Source organism: Somniosus microcephalus, chromosome 6, assembly GCF_052327205.1.
Source record: "Somniosus microcephalus isolate GS21.2 chromosome 6, FLI_Smic_1.0, whole genome shotgun sequence".
Classification (NCBI taxonomy): domain Eukaryota; kingdom Metazoa; phylum Chordata; class Chondrichthyes; order Squaliformes; family Somniosidae; genus Somniosus; species Somniosus microcephalus.
The window spans coordinates 39,905,704-39,925,923 of NC_140992.1; the positions used below are offsets into that span (position 1 = coordinate 39,905,704).

General features: G+C 43.0%; 1 protein-coding gene across 1 annotated transcript in view; it reads right to left on the reverse strand.

Moving 5' to 3' along the window:
* LOC147115636 (uncharacterized) overlaps positions 1 to 20,220 on the reverse strand; it is a 144,510-nt gene that overhangs the window by 46,515 nt on the left and 77,775 nt on the right. Inside the window, exons 26-32 of the mRNA XM_085989851.1 lie at positions 13,218 to 14,237; positions 10,996 to 11,129; positions 9,866 to 10,030; positions 7,419 to 7,574; positions 6,414 to 6,544; positions 2,792 to 2,880; positions 89 to 271 (exon numbers count right to left, since the gene is read on the reverse strand). Of these exons, the coding sequence (XP_085845977.1) occupies positions 89 to 271; positions 2,792 to 2,880; positions 6,414 to 6,544; positions 7,419 to 7,574; positions 9,866 to 10,030; positions 10,996 to 11,129; positions 13,218 to 14,237 (1,878 nt within the window). The remainder of the gene's footprint in view (positions 1 to 88; positions 272 to 2,791; positions 2,881 to 6,413; positions 6,545 to 7,418; positions 7,575 to 9,865; positions 10,031 to 10,995; positions 11,130 to 13,217; positions 14,238 to 20,220) is intronic.

Sequence of the window (20,220 nt, forward strand, 5' to 3'; positions counted from 1 at the left end):
CCAATTTGTTCATTTCCATTTGAAAAGAAATAATAACTGGGCCATGGTTTGTATTCAAAAAATCCATAGCAACCATAGAAATCCTTACCTAGTGTGTATTTCCGGAATCGATTGTCCACCTGTCCTTGGGTAAAGGTGCATGGACAGGGAAGTAAATTTTGATTCCATTTAGATGGTTCTGGCTCTAATGCAGACCAGCTCAGACATTCTGCTTTGTAATTTATCTGTGGAGTACCCTGATTCAGTTGATACAGCCATAGGCCTTTCAAATCTAAAGGAGTACAAAATAGGTTGGTATTTAACTGTAAGCAAATTTCAGTGTTAGCCTTCAAAAATTAATGATTATATATGTATATATTTCTCTATATGTGATCTTAGATTTAAATTAAATTATGTCAAATTTAATGACAAATTTTGATAACACCTGGAGACCAAAAATCCTTGGTTCTTCTGGCACAACCCTACCATAGCTCTGGCAGGAGTGCAGTAGAAGGGCTGCGACTAGACTGAGACCAGGATATGCTGGGCCCCATGCTTACATGAGGAATTCCTGTGGCCTTTATTTGGGGCAGAGCCTCCACCAGCCCAAAACAAGGCCACTCATGTGGAGGGGACAGGGCTATGATAGGAACTGACAATGTAGAATTTCCCATACCCCTCGCCTTTCAGAGGCCTAATAGATGTTTGGAGGCTGGTTCCTTGAGAAGAGATGCACTGGCCTCTATTTTTATTTGTTCCTGGGATGTGAGAGTCGCTGGAAAGGCCAGCATTTATTGCCCATCCCTAATTGCCCTTGAGAAGGTGGTGTTGAGCCGCTGCAGTCCGTGTGGTGAAGGTACTCCCACAGTGCTATTAGGGAGGGAGTTCCAGGAATTTTGACCCAGCGATGAAGAAGGATCGGCGATATATTTCCAAGTCAGGATGGTGCGTAACTTGGAGGGGAACTTGCAGGTGATGGTGTTAGCATGCACCTGCTGCCCTTGTCCTTCTAAGTGGTAGAGGTCGTGGGTTTGTGCGGTGCTGCCGAAGAAGCCTTAGCGAGTTGCTGCAGTGCATCCTGTAGATGGTACACACTGCAGCCACGGTGTGCCGGTGGTGGAGGGACTGAAAGTTTAAGGTGGTGGATGGGGTGCCAATCAAGCAGGTTGCTTTGTCCTGGAAGGTGTCAAGCTTTTTGAGTGTTGTTGGAGCTGCACTCATCCAGGCAAGTGGAGAGTATTCCATCACACTCCTGACTTGTGCTTTGTAAATGGTGGAAAGGCTTCGAAGAGTCAGGAGGTGAGACACTCACTGCAGAATACCCAGCTTCTGACCTGCTCTTGTAGCCACAGTATTTATGTGGCTGGTCCAGTTAAGTTTCTGGTCAATGGTGACTCTCAGGATGTTGATGTTGGGGGATTCGGCGATGGTAACACCTTTGAATGTCAAGGGGCGGTGATTAGACCCTCGCTTGTTGGAGATAGTCATTGCTTGGCACTTGTGTGGCGCGAATGTTACTTGCCACTTATCAGCCCAAGCCTGAATGTCATCCAGGTCTTGCTGCATTCGGGTATGGACTGCTTCATTATTTGAGGAGTTGTGAATGGCACTGAACACTGTGCAGTCATCAGCGAACATCCCCACTTCTGACCTTATGATGGAGGGAAGGTCATTGATGAAGCAGCTGAAGATGGTTGGGCCTAGGACACTGCCCTGAGGAACTCCTGCAGCGATGTCCTGGGGCTGAGATGATTGTCCTCCAACAACTACAACCATCTTCCTTTGTGCTAGGTATGACTCCAGCCAGTGGAGTGTTTTCCCCCTGATTCCCACTGACTTCAATTTTATTAGGGCTCCTTGATGCCACACTCGGTCAAATGCTGCCTTGATGTTAAGAGCAGTCACTCTCACCTCATCTCTGGAATTCAGCTCTTTTGCCCATGTTTGGACCAAGGCTGTAATGAGGTCTGGAGCCGAGTGGTCCTGGCGGAACCCAAACTGAGCATCGGAGAGCCGATTATTGGTGAGTAAGTGCTGCTTGATAGCACTGTCAATGATACCTTCCATCACTTTGCTGATGATTGAGAGTAGACTGATGGGGCGGTAATTGGCCGGATTGGATTTGTCCTGCTTTTTGTAGACAGGACATACCTGGGCAGTTTTCCACATTGTCGGGTAGATGCCAGTACTGGAACAGCTTGGCTAGATGCGCAGATAGTTCCGGAGCACCGGTCTTCAGCATGACAGCCCTGAATACTTTCCCTTTTCAATTATATATCCAATTCCATTTAGCAAGCTTTTACCACTCTATATCCAAGTCCAGGTCATTAATATATATCAAAAAGGCCAGTGGACCTAATACCAGGGGCACCACTGTACACTTCCATCCTGTCTGCCAGTGGAAACCGTTTCTCTTTATCTACTCTATCAAAACCTCTCATAATTTTGAACACCTCAATTAAATCTCCTTTTAAGCTTGTCTGCTTTATATTTAAATGAGGTAATCCCCCTGACCTCGTACACTTTGGTGGGCTGAATGCCAGAGGTTTGTTGGGTTACTGATTTTTCTGCCAATGTTTAACAGTATTATAAAATTATATGATCTGATTTTGAAATTAGAATATATTTGTTAAGCTATTAAACTTTAGACATTGATATTTGATTGTACCTTAGAAAACTTCAATGCTTTAGATCATCAAATATCTACTTATTTTGCATGAAATCTCAATTTCATAGTGTTCTATAATTTAGATAGTGAGGAAAATGTCTAAAACTATCATTTCAGGTTAACATTGAATAAATGGAGATAAACCTGTATTTATTCCGCGATATTTATCGGGCCGATATCTTTCAGCATCAGGACGATTCATTTGTTCATCATTCTTAAAGAATCCGTCGCCACTATGACAAAAAATAGGACACATACATAATCTATAATATCATTAGATCATCTATTTTCCCCTATGTGCTAAGTTAAAGAAAATGATCCCAAATTTACTTGTTTTTGCTGAGGTTCTAGCGTGAAATGCATACCGGCAATTTTTGGGTGGATTCTGGGCAGGACCTGTTTCCACCCTGCAATAGCTATGATGTACTTTGCGACCTGATTGTGAGGTGCTTACCAGTGTTGCTGAGAGTTCATTACCAAGCAGCTGCAGGGGACCTGTGCAGTATTCCACCTGTGCTGCCATCTGAGCATGTATTAATCAGGCAATTGGCATACTTTTCCAGAAAGCTGGGAGATTCATCCAGTTTGACGTGACAGCAAGGCAGCAGTTTTATTGCATTGGGTTACTGGTATAATAGATGGCACCCATGTATCATTGTGTGCACCTATACTTTATCCCCTTAATTTTCTTAAAAGGGTTACCACTCGCTGAATAGCCGATTGTATGTGATCAGGTGCAAAGAATCCTTCATGTGAATGCCAGAGTTGCCATGATGCATTCTGCCGCCTTTAGATTCTTCAAGTGAAGATATGGCTTGTGGGTGACAAGGTGTATCCTTTGCTGCAATGGATAATGACTAGTCTAGTGATAATAGTCCAGGAGTTGCAAGAACAGCTGCTGAGGAATGCCACTACGGGGCACATGGCTGTACCAGAGTGGTCATTGAGAGAACCATTGGGGTCTGAAAGGGGAGTTTTTGCTTCCTTGATAGATCAGGAGGGGAATTGCAATACAATGCACATTGAGTATACCATTTGGTTGTAGCTTGCTGCACCCTGCACATCAAAGTATATGAAAATGGACATCCCTGGGGAGGTGGCCCTAGCCGCTTTTGAGGTAGAACAGCATGGAGTAGAACATCAGGAGGACCGTTAATTGGATGACTCAACTTATCAATGAAACGTTCTCATCTGTTGAATACACTTTACCTTTTGTCACCACTGCCATTACTCCTCCCTCACCTTAAAATAAATGAAAAATCTTTCTATCCAGTGCCTACCCTCGAACATCACATCACATCAGATGTCATTGGTCCAATATGGCCAAGCAAATCTTAATCATCAGATTGAACATATCAGCACAAAATACTTGCACCCTTTCCTGTATGACTATAATAATCTCCAGGAATAACAGAGGATGATATAAGTGCACATTCTTTTTTAATACAAGGAACTCAACACGAATCATAAGCCAACCTAATCTTTCCTCACACCAGATTTTCCCTGGGTGTCTAAATGTGCCCTTCTTTCTCTTATTTCAATACTTCTCCAAGCTGCAACCTAAAAGCCAATATCATGAGAAGTGGTTGGCTGTGTCTGTGGTACAAGAGCTGACTGGACTGAGGTGGATCTCCTCACACGGCAGCTAGCTTCTGGGAGGAAGCCACTGCTGGCTGTATCCCTGGAGCTTCTGCCTGTGTAGCTCGGTGTCACGCCCTAAGTCCCACCTATGTGCTGCTGTGATGGGAAAGGCTGGATGCCTGGCATGTGCGACTGTCCTGAGAAATGGCAGCCTCATATGGGTTGTCTCCAGCCATTGACATTCCACTGCTAACTGGATATAAATTCAATCATTACCTGTCTGACTGATCTAATGGCAGTTTTGAGTTCACTTTGTTTTAAACTGCTGGCTGGCCCTAGATGAGTGAAATGTTCACATTTCTACTTCATCTGCTTTTGCAGTGCCTAGGTAAATTGCTTCTTCAAGTAAGTCCTAGGAACTCTGAGCAGTGCTGCCAAAGTTATCTTCGTCTGCTACTGAATTTGGGCTACTGGTGGCGGCCATGCTGCAAGGTAAGTGTAGTAAAAGGTAAGTGGGATAGTGAGAAATTTGCCTTCTGGTCGCTGGAGTCTCCTGAAGGTTTTGACCGCCTTTTGGAGTCGGGGAGGAATTTCTCAGATTTTTCCCCCCCTAACACAACCTAGGTTTTAAAAAAAAATCTGCTTTTGCCTCTCCCAGGAGATTATGTAGTTGCTGGTGGGTGGGGGACAATGATCATACAGTTGCACCATGTCTGTATGGACATCCTTGTTTGACATCCTGTCTGCCATTTTTGCATTAAAAAAAAATATTTGTTCATGTCACGCCCACTCCAACTGAGTAGCTCCCGGTGCTGTCCCACATCGCCCCGCCTGCCATTCACCGCAATGCCACCATGCTCCATGAGATGGAAAAAAAATCATGAGCAACATCAGCCTTCCCATTCATGATGACTTGAAAGACCTACCATGAAAGCGCTTAAAATTGCGACATATTCATGCAGCTGGTATCGACCCATTATCCAGATGGACGGAGTCATGGGATGCATGCAACATAAAGAACCAGCATCTCATCACTGACCCAACAGCAGAGGTCCCTGTATCCGACCTCCCTTGAAGACAGTGGACAGCACTCAACAGAATCCGCACATGGCATGGACGATGCGGCCACCTGTTCCATAAGTGGAAGATGAGGGACGACCCGAAGTGCGACTGTGGCCATGAGTCCCAGATCATGGAACACATCACATCAACCTGCCCACTGAGATCTGTTGTGGGAGGCACCTCATTTCTCCACAAGGCATCTCAGGAGGCCATTGAATGGATAGCCAAACTAGACATCCCATTATAAGCTTTACCCGTCATACAAAACAACAACTGTCCATCCCTAATTGCCCTTGAGAAGGTGGTGGTGAGCTGCCTTCTTGAACTGCTGCAGTCTGTGTGGTGAAAATACTCCCACAGTGCGGTTAGCGAGGAAGTTCCAAGATTTTGACCCAGTGCCAATGAAGGAACAGTGATATATTTCCAAGCCAGGATGGTGTGTGACTTGGAGGGGAACTTGGAGGTGATGGTGTTCCCATGCGCTTGTTGCCCTTGTCCTTCTAAATGGTAGAGGTCGTGGGTTTGGGAAGTGCTGTCAAACAAACCTTGGTGAGCTGCTGCAGTGCATCCTGTAGATGGTACACACTGCAGCCACGGTACGCCGGTGTTGGAGGGAGTGAATGTTTAAAGTGGTGGATGGGGTGCCCATCAAGTGGGCTGCTTTGTCCTGGATGGTGTCGAGCTTCATGAGTGTTGTTGGAGCTGCACTCATCCAGGCAAGTGGAGAGTATTCCATCACACTCCTGACTTGTGCCTTATAGATGGTGGAAAGGCTTTGGGGAGTCAGGAGGTGAGACACTCGCCGCAGAATACCCAGCCTCTGACCTGCTCTTGTAGCCGCAGTATTTATGTGGCTGGTCCAGTTAATTTTCATATGTTCTAACTGCTTTGAAAGGGTGCTGCCTATCCTGCCACTGCATATATGCAAAATATAAATAGGTGTTGTGGTGGATGAGATTAAGGAAAAGATTGTTGTTAGAAAATCCCCTCAACAAGCTAGCACTGCACTGGTGATAAAAGCCTGATTATTAAAATTAATTAAGTGATATAATGATACTATAGTCTCTCTCTGAACAGTTTCTAAAGGAGTACAGTAATTTACTACACAGAGGGCTAAACTTACCTGTTGTAGCCAATAACAACATTTTTAGAAGCAAGTGTCGATACATCCCAGTTCATTCCTCCAGGCTCATACAACATTAAAACGAATGAATTATTGCCGTCTGTAGTTACAACTGCTTGGTAGGTGTTTGTCTACAATTAAAATGTGACATTTGAATGTAATAGTTAGATTTTTAGTCTGATATTAAAAATAATGAAAGCAGTTATGACATTAATTCTGAACAGAAAATAGTTTTCGTAACATCAAGGATGTTGTGCTTAGATTATGATATAAAATTATCATATTTTAATGCAGGTGTGTAACACATAATGCTAGAAATTGTTGTTAGATATTTCAGGGGTTAATTGTAGGTTACTAAAGGTTCTTGGGTGTAATAGAGCATGGTTTACTGTTTTCAATCTGTAAATTGAAAGTGAGTGATGTCCCCTCAACAGCAAGCCATCTAATAGAAAGGGAGAAGCACTAATCCTTCTAATCAGCTGTGAATTGTAATCAAGCACCTCAAATACTACATGGAGTAGTTGAGGTGAATAGCATAGATGCATTTAAGAGGAGGCTAGATAAGTACATAAGAGAGAAAGAAATAGAAGGAGATGCTGATAGGTTGAGATGAAGTAGGCTCGTGTGGAGCATTAAACACTGGCATAGACCACTTGGGCCGAATGGTCTGTTTTTGTGCTGTAAATTCTATGTACTGGGAAGGTACTCAATGAAAGTATTGTAGAAGTGGGCATTACAGAGTAAGGAACACGAATCTGACAGGCCAGATGCTCCAAGCTCTATTACAAAGAGTCAGAGAAAGAAGGCACAACATTTAGGAAAAGATAAAGCAAAATACTGCAGGTGTTGGAAATCTCTTTATATTTTATTTGAATAATAAAACAATGGCCATCCATGAACAATATTTGGCTTATTCAACCAGAACTTTTTTTCACAATTGTGCTAACCTGATGGCTATTGCTGATGAAATCACAGCATTAATATACTTAAATTAGATAATAATACCTTGCTTTTTGTTTCAGCGGCGGGCTGTGCAGGTACTTTATCCCAGGTTATCTTTAAGGTCCATTTTGCCTCATATTGAACTTTAGAGTACTTTTTTATTGTTGTTTCTACATTCCGTATTAGGCTAGGAGATACAGGACCAAAAGTTTTGTATTCCTATAAAATAAAAGAAGTACAATTATAACAAAAAAATCCACCTCAGTGATTATGGAATGTACATTATCTAGCGCTAAATGATTACTATAGGAACATAGGAAAATACAGGGCTGGAGGAAATCCTTGGCCAGTCCTAAAAATGAATACCTCTCAAATGTCTATCCAATCATCCTTTACATTTTTCCACCTTATCAGCTTCCACTTTATCTCTGTGCAGTCACGTTCATCGCCTTCTGCATAAAGTAGTTAAATCTAAACTATTGTTTAAGCCTGAGTTCATGTCCCCTGGTTCTAGAGTTTGTAGTAAACTCAAACATATCATTGGGGTTCACGTTATCCATCCATTAAGGATCTTGAATACTTGAATATTGTTTCCCCTGAGCCTTCTCTACTCCAGAATCCCACACTCTTCAAACTCTTCTCATTGCTTAGATGCCTTAAGCTGGTATCAATTTGATTGTCCCTTTCTTGCACTGTCTCTGATAGCTAGATATCCTTGTTGTAGTATTAGAATACTTTCATGAATATTTTAAAACAATGAACAATGTAATTAAATAAATCATAGTTCAATCAAACTCACCAAACATCCTATAATCTGGAATAGAAAAAGAACTTGCATTTATATAGCAACTTTCACATCCTCAGGATGTCTCAAAGTGCTTCACAGACAACAAAATACTTTTGAAGTGTAGTCACTGTAGTAATGTAGGATAATAAAAATTGTTTCTAAATATGTTTCTGTACCACCATTCAACACGAGCAAAAACATTTTTTCCCAATTTTCTCCTGTTTTAATCTCTGCTTCTGAGGGCAGGGCCTATTCAATAACAACCAGAAGCAGGAAATTCAGCTGGTTTTTGCCCTCTAAATCAAGTGAAGAGATCCATTAAAATGTTGAGTCTGGTGCCGCTGACAGTTCCCAGCAACCCTGGAGGTGTTGGGGTCGATTTTCCTTAAGCTGTCGGGAAGGAGTCGGGACTACAACTTTCGGGTTTTAGTCCCGCCTACATCGATGTCCGGCCAATCCGCGCGATTTTCCCTTGATTGACCTTGTTGAGCCCGCCCAGTGGGCTCAGCAGGCCAATTAAGGGCCACCCAGCAACAGGTGACGTCACAGAAATATCAGTGTTTCACAGCTGTTTGAAGCTGTCAAACACTGACAGTCTGACTTCTAACCTGAGTCCTTTTACATAGACTCAGTTAGAACTCTCACCGGCAATGAAAGCTGAAGGCTGTCACTTTTGACAGATCGCAGCCATTTTGCTTTCAGTGCTGGCTGAGTGATGGACTCCCGAAACCTAGAGGAAGAAAGGCTGTTAAGGTAAATACAGGTAATTTAAACTTCTTTACACACTTTAGACACACCAAACACACTTACCTTTGCACTTATGCACCCATCGCTCACCTGAACACTGACATCGCGACCCCTCCAAGTCCTTCAACCCGACAGCCTGACTGCTCTAACCTGGCGTGGTTTGGAGCTGTCAGGAATCTCACACGACACCCCTCAAAATAGGGATTAGGCTAAAAACCTAATCCGCCTCGGGTCGGCGGGTCCCAGTGCGGGGCAGGTACCCACCTCCTGTGAAACTTACGTGGAGGCGGGTTTTGGGCGGGACGGTGTCAGGACCCCTGAATTCAGGATTCCCCCCCCCCCCACATGCCTGAAACCCCGCCTGACGGCTCCAGGAAAATCTACCCCGTTGTCTTTTTGATTAGACAGGCCGTGTTTATCCTTTCAGCTGGACATAACAGATCCCATGGCACTATTGTAAGAAAATTAGGGGTGTTTTCCTGGTATTATAGTCAATATTTATCACTCAAAAACTCCACCAAAACAGATTACCTAGTCAATTATCACATTGCCATTTGTGGGACCTTGCTGTGTGTATATTGACTGCCATGTTTCCATACATTACAACTATGACACTTCCAAAGTACTTAATTGGTCATGAAGCAAGCAATTTGGGACATTGTGAGAATGTGAATGACACTATATTAATTGCAATTTTTTTCTTTTTGTGTTATGCATAAACTCTGTGTGGGAACCATAACAAATTAGCTCCATTTGTTCAGTTGTTTTGTCTGCTGCTAACTTTGCTGCATGGATCGTTTCACTGGTATACTAACTACTATACTCTGGCACGTGTTACAGTCTGGCAAAAAGTCATGCTACGCTTTACCAATAACCTCATGCCTATTTTTCAATATTTTCCAGCAATTACATTGATCTAATTTAATTCAACCGGTTCTCAGTAGAAGGTAATGTCAATGTTCAATAGTAATTCTACCTGATAGAATACTGCTCCAACACCAGCTGAGAGGTCTGCATCGGTCCAGAACACAGCAATCATGGGTGGTTTAGAACGTGCAAGAAATCCATTTAAGAATGGATTGGTATAACTGAAAATCTCAGTCTCTGACGATGGAAAAACTATCAATCCATTGTCTGTAAACTATCAATCAATAAAAGATTTTTTAGTGACTTAAATAAGTAGCTTAATTGTATTGCAAGGGATACGTACTATAAAGGTAATATAAACAATGGTAATGCTGACACAGATGAATTTCAAAACTGAATGAATGCAATTATGAACAATATTGTCAATCCTATTAATTTGATAGACATGTAATACTTCAGATATTAGTTATCTGAAAAATTGTATAAAACTGAAGAAACAGCAATTGGCTTGCTGACCACTAGGGCGTGTGTGAGGATTGTTAGACTCAAATACTGTATGCTACGGCACTGATTTTCCTCCCAGGTGCTGGGTAGACACAGCATGGATGAAGTGTGCTGTGTCTATACAGGCCCAAAGCACTCAAATTTGATGCACTAGCTCACTTTCACCGCCTGGTTGCAGTTCTGGCACACGCCCACCCCATGTCTGGGCTTTGTGCTTGGTGTGGTGGCAGTGCTGAGAGGCTTACAGTTGCAGGGCTACCTGCCAGGCTCAGGGTCTTCTGGCTGCTGTTGGAGAAACCCCTCAATATAGGTTCCCTTCTGTTGCACAGGAAATTAAGGCTGGAGGGCTGGGAACATCCCCTCCCATCTCGTTTCCATGACTGCCCTTATCCTGTGCCTGTTGTAAGTGCAGGTCCAGGACCACCTTGTTGGGGAAGTCCTGGAATTATCCAAGCATTTCCCAAGTAGTTTAGAGAGGAATAGTGGGGCCTATAACTTTACCTCGCTCTATGTGGGAAAGTGTATCACTTTTATTTGGCCGTTCTTTCTGATTATTTAGTTGATGTGGATGCTCAATTGTGCATGATTCCTCTCTGGTAAAGCATAATTGTACATTAATGCACCATGCTGCTGGATTATTCCACTGTATTAGATATTAATCACTTTATTAGCATTCTGCTTGTGTTCAATCTGTGATGAACTAAAGCTTTAGTTGAAGTCACTTCCAATACTTACATAAAGCAAAGGGTACAGAGTTTTCCCAAAAGGAAAGTCAATTGCTGGCTTAAAAACAGAAGAGGAGACATCAGATGCAGTTGCCATCAGCTTTTGATCATCAACTTTCGCTCCATATTCAAAAAGTCTGGCAGCTAAACAGAAGAAAAAATATGCGAATATGAAATAAGAGAAACATTTTCACCAAAGGTAGAAACTTTTTTAAAAAGTCATTCTTAGGTTGTGGATGTCGCTGGCATTTATTGTCCATTCCTAATTGCCCTGAGAAGGTGGTGGTGGGACATCTTCTTGAGCCACTGCAGGTTTGATACAACTGAGTCACTTGCTAGCCCACTTCAGACAGCAGTTAAGAGTCAACCATGTTGGTGTTGGACTTCATGGAACCATACAGTACAGAAAGAGACCATTCAGTCCATCGTATTACTGCCGGCTCTTTGAAAGAGTTATCCAATTAGTCCCATTCCTCTGCTCTTTCCTCATAGCCATGCAAATATCTTCTTTTCAAGAATATATCCAATTCCCTTTTGAGAGTTACTCTTGAACCTGCTTCCACCACCTTTTCAAGTTGTGCATTCCAGATCATCATAACTCGCTGCTTAAAAAATATTATCCTCATTTCCCCCTTGTATTTTTGCAAATTATCTTATATCTGTGTCTTCTGGTTACTGATTTGAGTCACACAAGGACACTGTATTAAATCTACCAGCAAAACCACAAGGTGATTAGCTTCCTTTATTGATATAGGAACTTAGAGGCAAATCCATAAATTAAGGGATCACATGTTCAGTTTTCTTGTGCTTGGTGTCCTTCAGTTATTTGAGTTAACTTATAAAAAAAAATCTGAATGAGGAAGGTGGCTTTTCAGTTTACATCATTATGAGTGACAGGAGAATAAAGTAACTTTTTTTGCATTCTAAATTCTTCCTCATTTGACTAACTAGAGTAAATTTACCAATCCTGCGCTCTCAGTAAGGAGTCAAGCTCTGAAGGACGATAAGTCAGAGAAAAGGCTGCAACACTGTAGTATCGATTCAACAATCTGCACGTCCTGCCTGGAGTCCAGAATTGGTCAATTTATTCTTCTATGTATAGAATCAGATTAAGCATTTAAACCATCAGAGGATAATGTAGTCTTTCTAGTCTGAGGTACAGGTCAATTTGTACTGTAAACTGTCTGCAAGACAATTTAGATTACAGATTTGATGAAACATTTTCTCAAACTGTGAATTTGATATTAATTTCATAACTTGTGTATCGTTCCAAAGGAACGCCTGAATAGTACAAATCCATTAAATGTGTGATAACAGTTTCAGCCTGGTCAGTGTTAGATTTGAAGCGTGTAACATTGAAGAATGAGTATTTTGCATGTGAAGATTATGCTACTCTGTGGTTGTTTCATGAGATTTGGTTGAAATGGTGACTTTTGTAGCAGTTATTTACCCTAAGGGAGATTTTTTTTCCTTTAGTGCTCCCGGCGCACACTTACCAGAATAGCTCACCCCCAGCCCATAATTTTCTATTCATTCACTTTCATTTTATGAAGTGGAAAATCTCACCCTCATTCTTCAAATTGCCTACATTGTAATTTTTAAATTATTAGTATTAACCTACAGAGCTAGTTTCTTGCAGCACTTATTTATGTACTGGATTTTACTAAGAAGTTTCTGCAGAGAACACATTAATGAAATTTTTCACCTGGATATTCTATAGACATTTTCTGGCAGGAGATTGGCAGAACCACCAGAGAAATGGTGGAATTCGCTAACAATGGAAGTTATGCTGGTAGATTGGGACAACCTGGTGGAAATTCTCCCTGTTTATCTTTTGTGCTGCTCATGAAGAGCTATGTGGGGTGGGAACACATTTCGTGATCTGGCACTCCCAGCTCAGGAAATCCGGGCGAACAGCCAGTGGTTTTCCATCCACTGGATAGAAAGTAAAAGACTCCATACCTGCGATTTCCCAAGGTGTTTTCTGCAAGTGCAGGACTGCGGAATCACCCCTATTGAGTATTCAGGCATGTATGTACCCTCCCCAATGATTTTCTGTCTATTAAAATGAATAGACGGAAAACCGTGGTGAGGGGCATGCAGCCAAATTCCTGACATGTGCTCCGTACCTGGAGCGCTAAAGATGAAAATTTACCCCATAATGACTACAACAAAGTTAGTGTTTTATGTCAAACTTCATTTCAGTTCATCATAGATAATGAAAGTACTTACATACAATACCAGAGGTAGTTGGTAGGGCTGTTGGTGTTACAGTAGTAATTGCAGCTGCAGTGGTACGAGTGGTAGTTGTGGTGGTTGAAGTAGTTGTAGCGATTGCTGTGGTTGTTGAAGTTCTGGGGACTGTGGTTGAAGTCATTCTGAGGGTTGTTGGGGTTGTGGTGGTTGACGTAGTTGTAGTGATTGCTGTGGTTGTCGAAGTTCTGGGGACTGTGGTTGAAGTCATTCTGAGGGTTGTTGGAGTTGTGGTGGTTGACGTAGTTGTAGCGATTGCTGCGGTTGTCGAAGTTCTGGGGACTGTGGTTGAAGTCATTCTGAGGGTTGTTGGAGTTGTGGTGGTTGACGTAGTTGTAGCGATTGCTGCGGTTGTCGAAGTTCTGGGGACTGTGGTTGAAGTCATTCTGAGGGTTGTTGGAGTTGTGGTGGTTGACGTAGTTGTAGCGATTGCTGCGGTTGTCGAAGTTCTGGGGACTGTGGTTGAAGTAGTTGTAACGATTGCTGTGGTTGTCGGAGTTGTGGGGACTGTGGTTGAAGTCATTCTGAGGGTTGTTGCAGTTGCGGTGGTTGACGTAGTCACTGGGATTCCTGTGGTTGTATGGCCTACTGTTGTGGATGATGTAACTGTAAGAGCTGCTGCTCCAGTTGCATTTGTTCCTGTGGTTTCCGCTGATGTTGCCACTGTAGTGGATGTAATTACAGTTGAGGTTGGCGCAACGATAGAAGGTCCAGTGCTTATTTCTCTAGCAGCACTCGTAGATGCACTTGTAGTGCTAACAGTCGATGTTGCACCTGTAGGTATAACAGTAATAAATCTGGTGATATTTGTACCTGTGGTACTACTTGTTGATGTTGTAACAGCTGGTACTGAGGTAGACATTTCAGTGGTAGGGGTTTCAGTGGTAGGTCTAACAGTGGTACTACCTGTTGCTGATACACGTATTGATATAGGACTAGTTGTTTGATCAGTTGATGCGCTTGAAGCACTTGATGTTGAAACAGTGACTACGGGAATGCCTGTAGAAGTATTCAATTATACAATAATTTAATATAATGAGACATCCAAAACCATTTCAAAATATAAGGCAAGATTTGAAGAAAGTTTGCCATGGTCAAAAAGCACATTTTGAGGAGGTTCTTGAAGCAAGGAAGAGGGGTATAGCAGGGAAGAATGGAAGGCACAAGCTTGAAAATAGAACAGGAGGAGATTGCAGAGATAGGGGCTAGAGAGCGATTTGTAGATGAGGATTCAGACATCAAGATGCTGGGGGTGGGCACCAGAAGAGTTCCTAGAAGAAAGAGAAAACAGATGAGTGAAACTTAGTGTAGAATAGAGACCACTGGAGGTGTAAAAGGCCTGGCTGAGGGTTTCAGAGGTGGCGTGGGTGAAATAGGCACAGAGGTAAATGATGCTTTACAGCTGGGAGAAGGCAGTCTTGGTGATGGCCTGGCTGGGGTTTGATGCTCAGTTCAGGGCCAACCAGGACACAAAGTTTGTGCACTGTCAGGCTCAGTCTCAGTGAGAAGCCTATTTAGAGAAGGGGGAGTTAAGGTTTGAAATTTCTTAATAGTTTCAGTCTTGCAATGTTGAGCTGGAGAATGTTCTGGTTCATCCCTGACTTATTGTTGGACAGACAGTGAAGTGATGCAATTGCAGTTGTGGAGTCGAGGCTGATGGCAGTAAAATAAAGCTGGGCGTCAACAATATACATATGGAAGCCAATCACATACTTTATAGATAATGTCATTGAGTGGTAGCATGTAGATGAGGAATAGGAGGAAGCCAATAATGGAACCTTGGGACAAGTTAGAGGTAAATGTGCAGGCATGGGTGGAGACATCATTACAGAAGATGTGCCGGATTTGATGGGATATTAAAGGAACAATGAGAGAGTGGTGCCATGGAAGTTTAGCAGGAGTGGGACAGGCAGTGTAGAAAAATGGAGTGGTTGACTACTGAAGGCCAAAGAGAAGTTTAGGAGGACCAGGAAAGATAATGCACTGCAGCCACAGTCACATAGGATACCATTTTTTTCTGTGTTTGTACTTACTGAGTACTTAAAATAAAGATTTCATATCCTCATGAAACTAGTTTGGTTGTTGCTTTGTGGACTGGGTGGAAGGTTTCTAGGGCTATGGATGGCTGGGTGACTGAAGGCAGTACTCTAAATGGGGTCTAACCAGAGCTTTATATAACTGTAACATAACTTCCACTCCTTTGTGTTTCAGCCCTCTTGAGATTAAGGCCAACATTCCATTAGCCGTTGTAATTATTTTTTGTACCTGCCTGCTAGCTTTAGCTATTGAAGTTCAAATTTGGTTTGAAGGCACCAAAGGGTTTAATGATTCTATTGATGAGCTGGGAGATCCTGTAGATGCCTTTATTATGGCAAGACTTGAAGTTCTCTTGAAGCTTGAGCTGGGATGTTGGAGTTGTGCGAAAAGGTAAACTTTGCAATTTAATTTTTTTACCCCCTCCATTTCATGCCATTGACTCCACTTTAACTACATAAACAGCAGTCTCATTACTGGTGTTCGAGTAATGTCCCCCAGGTAGAGGGAGATTTGAATTTATGTTGGTTAGGACAAAAATAAAGCGTTTTTGTCTACGATGGATTATTTATTGGATTCTCTCTTGCTGATCAGAGTTACACACTGTTAAAATCAACTATCGGGGTAAAATTAGCTGTTCCTGTGAAACCAAAAGTGATTTAACATGCAAATGTCTGTTGAGTGCAGAGCCGTTGCTATCATCCTTCCCAGCAGTATTCCTGATAGCTGGATAAGTGGATTTCCAACAATTATAGGTGTTGAGGTTAAAATGGTGCTGGAGCGTTCTTTGACCAGCAAATGTGCGTGGTATAGGAAACTTGTGAATTGCTGACTACTAAAATGTTCTTTGTTCTACTAATGCTGCAAAGGAATTGGGAAGCTATATTGTGCGCTATATTGCACCAAGACAACTGTCTGTCTGAAGCCAGCAGAGATAAGGGCAGGTCAGTGATTGCAGTGGTCAGTGGTCAGGGGCAGCTGGTGCACAGCCATGGCAGAGTTAATGGGCTGGATTTTACCAGCCCTGAGGAGACAGATTTGGAGGCGGGACTGCTGGGAAAGTCAAAAAGAATGGGAGCGGGTCCTGAACCCGCCTCTAACCAATCTTCCCGGGAGTCGGGTCCCCAATTTGCGCAGGGACCTGAATCCTAGTGGTGGAAGAGGATTATAGTTACTTAACTGCCTGTTAACAGGTAGTTAACAGGCAGTTAAGAAGCTTTATCCAATTTTTAGACTTCTGCTGCGGGCTTCCCAATGTCGGGGAACCCCGCCAGCATAAGTGAGACATGCTGTGGGTCTGTTGTTATGTAGGTGTATAGATGACAACTGCAGAAGTGGTGTGAAGGCCACAATGGGACACTGGTGAGTATCAGAGGTAAGGAAATGTTGGGAAAGTCACTTTTAATGTGTTTAGATATTTCTGTAGTTAACAAGCTTTGAAGTGTTTGCGTGGCCTCGCCCCAATGGAAGAAGTGACAGACGGCTTCTGTACCCTCACCTGCAGCTGCCATCTGTTTCATCCTAAGGAGAGAGTCATTGGAGAGCCTGGGTCCAAGGGCTCACCTGTGTACAGTGATTTTCAGTGTTTGACAGCACCTCAATGCTGTAAAACATTGTCAAATCATCTGTCAAAAACTTATGGTTCCTGTGCCTTTAAGAAAACCGGCAGATGAAGTGTCATCAACTGACGTCATCTGACACCGGCTTTCCCTTAATTGGTCAGCAAGGGCGGGCTTAACAAGGCCAATCAGGGGAAATTAGCGTCTGTGCGTCGGACATTGCTGGGGGCGGGACTAGAACCCGGAAGGCTCCCAACCTTGGTCTCGGGGAGTAAAATCCAGCCCAATGGATTTGTTTTATGTTGTCAGTTAATGCCGAGAAAGAGCTTTTGTTGTTTTTTCATCCCAAGGAGAATGTATTTACAGTAAATCTATTGTTTTTATTTTAGTAACATTTGTTTACCTGTTTAATATTTAATATACTTGTCTGGTAGTTAATAGGCTAAGCCATAGTCTGATAAAGTGTTTAATTTTCTGCCTTCTGAAGTCAAGATGGTCAAGTGCAGCACGTGATATATTCCAGGAAGCCAGAATGCAATGACAAGGGTTTTCGGTTCAATAACTGAAGCCCACTAGACTTGCCTAAATATTGAGCATGCAAAGGCACATTCTGGTTCGTAGAGGGCATGAGATCTGCTTGCAGGAGTAGTCAGTGATGCTGAACTCAAGGAGAATAACTAGCATAAAAACCCCAAAACACTGGTAATGGTGACATGCTGCTCTCTCACTTTGGAGAATGTTATCAGAAGTATGATAGGGAAAATAGAGCAGAGGGAGAATTTTGAAAATTGTGCTTTAATTTAGCTCATTTTTACTGCAGACACTAGTCTCAAACTGCTATGTGCAGAATGTTATATTCAGCTGTCAGACCCGAGTTACATCGCCAATGGCAATTGCAAGAAGAGGCATCTGTGCCTGTATGCTTGAAAACATGCAGAGCTTTGCCCCCCAGGTGACGAACTTTTGTTAGAAATAAATAGCTTGGGAGTATTAACCATCTTGTAACATCAAATGCATTGAAAAGTAGTTCATTAAGTTCCTGCGTGGGTACTTTTAAAGTGCAGTTTAAACTGTGGGCTTTAATTATATTACACCCAATACAAACTCTGCGCAGTACCATGCTACCTATTGGAGATTGTCTCACATGTCTTGCTTTACTACATCTAGGAGGCAGATCACTGACCTGACTCCCAAGGTTTATTGCCACCTTTTCAGTTACATGAAAATGGCAGCAAAATAGCAGCCTTAGTTGTATGAGGATAATATTATAGTAATAACGCACTAATACTTAATTCCTTATTACTCCTTAGTGTTTGTCAGATTAGTTTTGATTATAAAGTACTTATGTTTGTTCAGCATCGTGGGATGTGAGGAGAAACACTTAAAAAGTGACCAGCCCATATGGAAATTTTCAAGAAGTGAATCACTGTATGTGTTAATTACAAAAGTAAAAAGGAAAAGCTACAAGAATGTATTCCGAGATAGCAATTAGCTTAGCAATTAAGGTCTCTCATTGCTCAACAGAGCTCCTTATAAAGTGACAAATACACAAAGCATGCAAGCTACTGTCAATAGCTGTGAATTGGAAAACTGAAAAGGTTGTAACTGACACAAGTATTAAATTAGTGCTATTATTTATCAAATTTTAAAGATATTAAACACTTAACTTTACATACTAGATACAACTCAGGTAAATTTTAATGCCAAGCGGGAGCAGATCGACCATCTGATTTCTCCCACACCGGATTTCCATTCCCAATGAAAATGCAAATCGGGCGGTGTGTAAAATGGGCAGCTGATCCACTCCCCTCCCTTTCTGGCCCGACGGTAAAAATGAAAATTCACCCCAAGGAAACGAACATATAAGATCAATAAGACAGGAAGTTCCAGTTAAGGTGTTGTCCCAGTATATTTCCAGAACTGGTGCAGGTGTTACTCATGCTATATGATGTCCCAAATAGAGGACGGGATTTTCATGGGGAAGGCGGGTTGGGGGCAGGGGACTCTGATGCTGGCGGAAACCCGGGAAAACGGGTTTCTCGCAGGCCCTGCCGACTTTAACAGATGGAGAGGCTAGCTGGCTGCGGCACAAGGCCGGGAGGGAGGGATCGGGTGGGGCTGGTGCTATTCTCCAGGGGACCAGGGAGGGGGAAGTGAGGACGATCACGGCCATCAAGGGACTGGGGGGAGGGCGGCGGGAGGCGAGTACATCGCAGGACTGGTGGGGGGGGGGGGGGTAAGGGTGAGGACAATCGCGGCCTCCGGGGGAGTGGGTTGGCAGGGGTGAGGTGAAGATGATTGCGGCCAGATCGTGGCTGGCCTCAGGATCATTGATTGGGGGGTCCGCGAAGGTGATTGGAGGCCTTGTAGGGGGTCTCCGATTGCAGGGGGTGGGCTAGGCAGGGATCCTGGATCCAGGAGGTAGGTGTAAAGCATTTACATCCTGAATCCAGCAGTCTTCGCCTTGCTGTAACTGTTGTGTTTTATGATGTGTGTAAAACCCGACCAGCTACAATTAAACACAAAATGGTGATTAAAGAAGAGGCTTCCAGCCTCATTGGAGGCAGATTCAGGTCAGGATTCCGATTTTTAACAATGAAACTATCCCCAGGCTCCAAACCCACCTGTTTTTTCAGGTAAAAATTCCCCAAAGATCCTTTATAGAACTTTCGATACCTATTTTATATGTTTATTTAAGACACAAATTAACAGACTTTTTGTTATTTACCTTGGCAAGAACCATTTACCCTTTCATATCCAGTAAGGCAATTGCAAGTATAATTTCCAAAGGTGTTTTAGAGTCATAGGGGGAGAAATTCAGTATAGCCCCGTTTGGGGCGCTAACTTCGCCGGGGCGCTAAACGTAGCGCCCTGGAAAAATTAGTGACCCGCGCCGGAAATTGGTCGGTTGCGCCCCAAAGGGAAGCGGGGGGCTACTGGAGGCGCTGGGAGGCGAGGGAAGGACCGCTGGGAGGCGAGAATGGCAACAGCGCAGTAATTGCCATTTTGAGTCGGCGGGGGAAGAAGACAAGCGCGGGAAAAGCCGCCAAGCGCGGGAAGCCGCCATTTTGAAAAAAATAAAATAAAATAATAATCATATCCGAAGGAAAGGAAACTTAACAAGGATGCCAAAAACGGGTAACATCACTGCTTTTGATAGCGATGTGGAAGATTGGGCCACTTATGTGGAACGCGTTGAAGTTTACTGTACAGCGAATGAGGTACCGGTGGATAAGAAAGCACTAACCCTATTAAACTCGATGGGTGTGAAGACGTACGGGTTATTAAGGAACCTTGTAACACCAGATAAACCGGTAGGAAAGAGTTTCGCGGATATTGTTACTATCCTGCAAGAGCATTTAAACCCCACGCCGCTGCTGATAGCGGAA